Consider the following 6,296-nt stretch of genomic DNA (forward strand, 5'->3'; position numbering starts at 1 on the left):
GGCTAATCATACTCTCACCTGGTGGCATGTAATGGGACCTTTAAGGCGGGGGCGAAACGCAGCAAGCCCTGCTGGGCCCGCCTACTGGGGGTCTGCAGACAGAGAGGAGCCTTCAGCTCTAGAGGGGAGCCTTCAGTTCTAGAGGGGAGCCTTCAGTTCTAGAGAAGGGCCTTCAGCTCTAGAGAAGAGCCTTTAGTTCTAGAGAAGAGCCTTCAGCTCTAGAGAGGAGCCTTCAGTTCTAGAGAGGAGCCTCCAGCTCTAGAGGAGCCTTCAGTTCTAGAGAGGAGCCTCCAGCTCTAGAGAGGAGCCTTCAGTTCTAGAGAAGAGCCTTCAGCTCTAGAGGAGCCTTCAGTTCTAGAGGGGAGCCCTCCGCTCTAGAGAGGAGCCTTCATCTCTAGAGGAGCCTTCAGTTCTAGAGGGGATCCTTCAGTTCTCATTATTGGCGGGTGAGTTACCTTGAGGGCTGTGATTGGTTGTTATCCTGAGGACTATGATTGGCTGTTACTCTGAGGGTTGTGATTGGCTGTTACTCTGAGGGTTGTGATTGGCTGTTACCCTGAGGGCTGTGATTGGCTGTTACCCTGAGGGCTGTGATTGGCTGTTACCCTTAGGGCTGTGATTGGCTGTTACCCTGAGGGCTGTGATTGGCTGTTACCCTTAGGGATGTGATTGGCTGTTACCCTGAGGGCTGTGATTGGCTGCTACCCTGAGGGCTGTGATTGGCTGTTACCCTGAGGGCTGTGATTGGCTGTTAACCTGAGGGCTGTGATTGGCTGTTACCCTGAGGGCTGTGATTGGCTGTTACCTTGTGCCTGAACCTGACGGCGTGGGGTGCGTCCTCCGCGGGCCGTGCGGCCGCCAGGACCACGCCCATCAGCAACGTCGCCGCCAGTAACCAGCCCTCCATCCTCATGGGCCTGGTGCTGAGGAAGGAGAAACAAGGATAGGAGAGGAGTCAGGGGAGGGGCTGCTGATGCCGGGATCAACACGGTAACAGTAGCTTATAGCTCGGCTCCCAGCTGGGATGAAATCACTCTCATCGTTCATTTGGACCCAAAAACCACAAAGTTATACCACATAGGAAACACACACACCCACACACACGCACACTGACACACAGACACACACTGACACACAAACACACACACTGACACACACACGCACACATTGACACACACACGCACACTGACACACTGAAACGCACACAGTGACACAGTGGTACATACACACACACACACTTACACACACACACTGACACACACACTGACACACACATGCAGATTGACACACACTCACACACACACACACACGAACACACACACACTGACACACAGTGACACATTGACACACACACACACTGACACACACACAGTGACACACTGACACACAAACACACACACACACACACACTGACACACACACTAACACACACACAGACACACACATGCACACACTCGCACACACACACACACCCACACACACACACAGACACACACTCAAACACACACACATTCTAATTAAATGATGAATACCAACTATAGAGTCTTGGATTATTGGACTATCGGGGCTAGCTGTTAGCTTGGAGGATAAACCAGCTAGCGAGTGGGCCTAGCTTGTAGATGAAATGTAAAGTTGTGTCCAACTCTTCAGAAGCCTTTTACCATGATGCTCCTCCTCATTATCGTTAGAAGATGTTGACCAATCGATAGCCCTGAATGAAGGCTAATCCGATCAGACCGACGCTCGTCACATCACAACTTGTTGTCCTTCGCCAAAGCAGCCGATCACAGAGCAGCTCAGTCCGGGTACTACCATCACACAGAGCACCCTTGAGCCACAACACACGCACACATACACACGCACACACACACACACACACACACACACACACACACACACACACACACACTCAGACACAAACACACACAGACGCACACACACACACACACACACACACACTCAGACACACACAGACGCACACACACACACACACAGACACAAACATAGACAATCCTTGAGCTACACACACCCGCACACACACAGACACACACACACGCACAAACAGACACACACACAGACAGACACGCACACACACAGACAACCACACGCACAAACACACACACACACGCACACACACACAGACACACACGCACCCACGCAGACTCGCAGACACAGAGACCACTTAGCTGATCAGTGTCTGCATGCTGTTCCTGCTAATGGCTCAACAGCCCTGCTGTTATGATTTAACCACTACACGTACACACACACACACACACACACACACACACACACACACACACACACACACACACACACACACACACACACACACACACACACACACACAAACACGCAAACACACGCATCAACACAACCCCCTGAGACACAGACCCAGTTGCACAGGGTGTGAGTGAGGTGAGCTAGAGAGCGTAGGGACTGACGGTGTACAGTTATATAACACAGTGATACAGTAGTACTGTTTTTATGTTTAATAAGACAATACCAGAGCTGAGCTGAGAGCAGCTGAGATCCATTAGAACCTGAGAGACCGCTATGTAGCATGACAACCCTCTAGTGCTCCTTCCTGTAGCCGCTACGTTAGCATAAGAGTCCTCTAATAATCCTTCCTATAGCCGCTAAGTTAGCATAAGAGTCCTCTAGTGCTCCTTCCTGTAGCCGCTATGTTAGCATAGGAGTCCTCTAGTGCTCCTTCCTGTAGTAGCTACGTTAGCATGACAACCCTCTAGTGCTCCTTCCTGTAGCCGCTACGTTAGCATGACAAATCTCTAGTGCTCCTTCCTGTAGCCGCTGCGTTAGCATAAAAATCCTCTAGTGCTCCTTCCTTTAGCCGCTACGTTAGCATAACAACCCTCTAGTGCTCCTTCCTGTAGCCGCTACGTTAGCATAACAACCCTCTAGTGCTCCTTCCTGTAGCCGCTATATAAGCATGACAACCCTCTAGTGCTCCTTCCTGTAGCCGCTACGTTAGCATGACAACCCTCTAGTGCTTCTTCCATTTGCCGCTACGTTAGCATGACAACCCTCTAGTGCTCCTTCCTGTAGCCGCTATATAAGCATGACAACCCTCTAGTGCTCCTTCCTGTAGCCGCTACGTTAGCATGACAACCCTCTAGTGCTCCTTCCTGTAGCCGCTACGTTAGCATAAGAGTCCTCCAATAATCCTTCCTGTAGCCGCTAAGTTAGCATAAGAGTCCTCTAGTGCTCCTTCCTGTAGCCGCTATGTTAGCATAGGATTCCTCTAGTGCTCCTTCCTGTAGTCGCTACGTTAGCATGACAACCCTCTAGTGCTCCTTCCTGTAGCCGCTACGTTAGCATGACAAACCTCTAGTGCTCCTTCCTGTAGCCGCTGCGTTAGCATAAGAGTCCTCTAGTGCTCCTTCCTTTAGCCGTTACGTTAGCATAACAACCCTCTAGTGCTCCTTCCTGTAGCCGCTACGTTAGCATAACAACCCTCTAGTGCTCCTTCCTGTAGCCCCTATATTAGCATGACAACCCTCTACTGCTCCATCCTGTAGCCGCTACATTAGCATAAGAGTCCTCTAGTGCTCCTTCCTGTAGCCGCTAGGTTAGCATGAAAACCCTCTAGTGCTCCTTCCTGTAGCTGCTACGTTAGCATAAGAGTCCTCTAGTGCTTTTTCCTGTAGCCGCTACGTTAGCATAAGAGTCTTCTAATGCTCCTTCCTGTAGCCGCTACGTTAGCATAAGAGTCCTCTAGTGCTCCTTCCTGTAGCCGCTATATTAGCATAAGAGTCCTCTAGTGCTCCTTCCTGTAGCCACTAAGGTGCCATAAGAGTGCTCTAATGCTCCTTCCTGTAGCCGCTACGTTAGTATAGCAACCTGAAAATGAGCATAGCTCATAAAAACAGATTATTATATATATATATATATATATATATATATATACGCACACTTAATTGTCACTATAGTACTATAATAGTTCAACTGACTGTCATAGTACAGAGCAGCATCACTGTAGGGTCCGGTTTGTAAAGGTTATATGTGTCTTGAATGTGAAATACTTTCATTGTTTGTTTTAGTTTTCATCGAGGTGTTCTTAATAACGTTAAAAACAGTATAGGCCTACGGTGTTAGTGATTACTTCCTCTGTGTCTAGATATGTTATAAATAATATAAGAGATATAATAAAAATATATTCAAACATTAATGATTCCATGCGTTAATGTTTTAACACGTTTTTAATGTCCAAAAACATTGATGCTTCCAACAAGCTTTTATCGTCTGAAATTCACTGAAACCAACTTTTGTAGTCCGACAATGACTTCAAAAAGGCTTTTCTTGTGCTAGAGACATTCAACACAATGTTGTTATCTTAGAACAACCGTTTCTAAACATGTTTTACTGTCCTAGAAATACTAATATAATAAAACGAAATAATAATATTTCAATCACTCTTTTATTGGTTCAAAGCCAGCCCTGCGTTCAACAGCTTTTATTGTGAAATACACACAGCCAGCATGTTTTTACTGTCCTGAATTTAGTGCCCTGGTACTGATTACTCTTTAATTAAAACAATCACTGTCCTCCCAATAAGCTTAAATACACCACTACAGCACACTGTCACTGTCTGGAACCCACTGTGACGCTTTTATTGTTCATCCCACTGTTTCCCCAGCAGGCTTTTATTGGGTCAAACCACCGTTTCCCCAGCAGGCTTTTATTGTGCTATAAGCTAGCGCACCAGGTGAGCCATTACAGCGCTCTTACCTTGAAGCACAGAGAGGACTAATACCATTTGTACTGTTTATAGGGGAGAGAGGGGGAGAGCGAGAGAGAGCGAGAGAGAGCGAGAGAGAGCGAGAGGGGTTCAGGCTCCAAGACCCCCTAGACCCCTTCTAGACTCCTCCTTGACCCCCCTGAGGACCGGTCCCCAGTGGGTCTAGGGGTCTACTCTGATGTGAACCAGACGGACGCGGCGGTTCGCGGCTCGGTGCGTGGCAGAGGATGAACCAAAGTAGCGGTAATCCTCCCGGAGCTCACGTGTCAACCGGGGATTACATGGGGGAGGCGGGCACGAGGACCCGGGAGACGCCGACCTTGGCCCGGGACAGGCCGGGTCAGACCCGGGACAGACCCGGGACAGACCCGGTCTAGACCCAGGACCGACCCGGGTAGGTCCCGGGTAAGACCCGGCGGACCCTGACCTCGTCGACAAGTTGGAGAGTCGTGGTGGGTCCGTTTCACGGGTCGTTATTCACTACACCAGAGAACCACCGGGTAACACACACACACACACACACACACACACACACACACACACACACACACACACACACACACACACACACACACACACACACACACACACACACACACACACACACACACACACACTCGGTCCAGGTCTTACCTCGCAGTCAGCGGATAACGGAGATATTCCGGTAGTTCGGTTGTTTCCCCCGGTCGTGAAGTCTTGGGACAGTCGGTCTAATAATCACGTGTGATCAATAACATGTGATCGATAACATGAGATCGATAACATGTGATGATAAGGTTAATCCGTTATATCCACCGGAGAGGAGAGCTCCTCACCGTCTCTGCTCACTGCCGTCCGGTCCCGAGTGCTCCTCCACCCCCTCCACCTCCTCCACCTCCTCCACCCCCTCCGCGCGCTGCTCCGTCCCAATGGATTTACATACAATCACCGGCAGAGCCAATCACAGGCCGCTCTGCCAGCGCGTTCCCGTGTGTCCGTTGGTTTCCCTCTCTTTCCTTCCCGCCACGGCTCGCCCCTCGGCCAATCACAAAGCGTCTAATATCAAACCATAACTTTATATCCTCTGAGCTTATTGTTGATGTATTGTGTTTTAATAAATCACTAATCGATGATCAAAGCGACAGCGCGCAGAGTTGTCATTAATCACAGAGCGCGTCACACGTGATGCTGCCAGCCGTATTGTTCCCGCGCGGCTGCTCCTCGGCCGAAGGGACGCCGCGATTCATTAGCCATGGACCTAAAGATTAGCCCGCGAAGAGGAAGCCTCTCGCAACTTCTAGATACGGTGCTTGAGGACGGTGCGTGTGCGTGTGTGTGTGTGTGTGTGTGTGTGTGTGTGTGTGTGTGTGTGTGTGTGTGTGTGTGTGTGTGTGTGTGTGTGTGTGTGTGTGTGCGTGCGTGTGTGTGTGTGTGTGTGTGTGTGTGTGTGTGTGTGTGTGACACTGAGTGAGTGTTCAGTGGTTCATCTTGAGGTGGGACCACAGCTGTCAGGCTCAGTCTGCGGAGGCTGCTGTCAATTTCTTCAGCCCAAGAGGCGTGA

The 6,296-nt window shown here is 49.7% G+C and overlaps 1 protein-coding gene across 1 annotated transcript in view; it reads right to left on the reverse strand.

The window, feature by feature from the left end:
- Positions 1 to 5,633, reverse strand: part of fstl5 (follistatin-like 5) — a 47,564-nt gene extending 41,931 nt beyond the window's left edge. The window contains 2 exon segments of the mRNA XM_060062395.1: positions 806 to 923; positions 5,390 to 5,633. Of these exon segments, the coding sequence (XP_059918378.1) occupies positions 806 to 913 (108 nt within the window). The 5' untranslated portion in view covers positions 914 to 923; positions 5,390 to 5,633.
- Between the last annotated feature and the right edge of the window lie 663 nt (positions 5,634 to 6,296).

The sequence above is a fragment of the Gadus macrocephalus genome, chromosome 10, assembly GCF_031168955.1.
Source record: "Gadus macrocephalus chromosome 10, ASM3116895v1".
Classification (NCBI taxonomy): domain Eukaryota; kingdom Metazoa; phylum Chordata; class Actinopteri; order Gadiformes; family Gadidae; genus Gadus; species Gadus macrocephalus.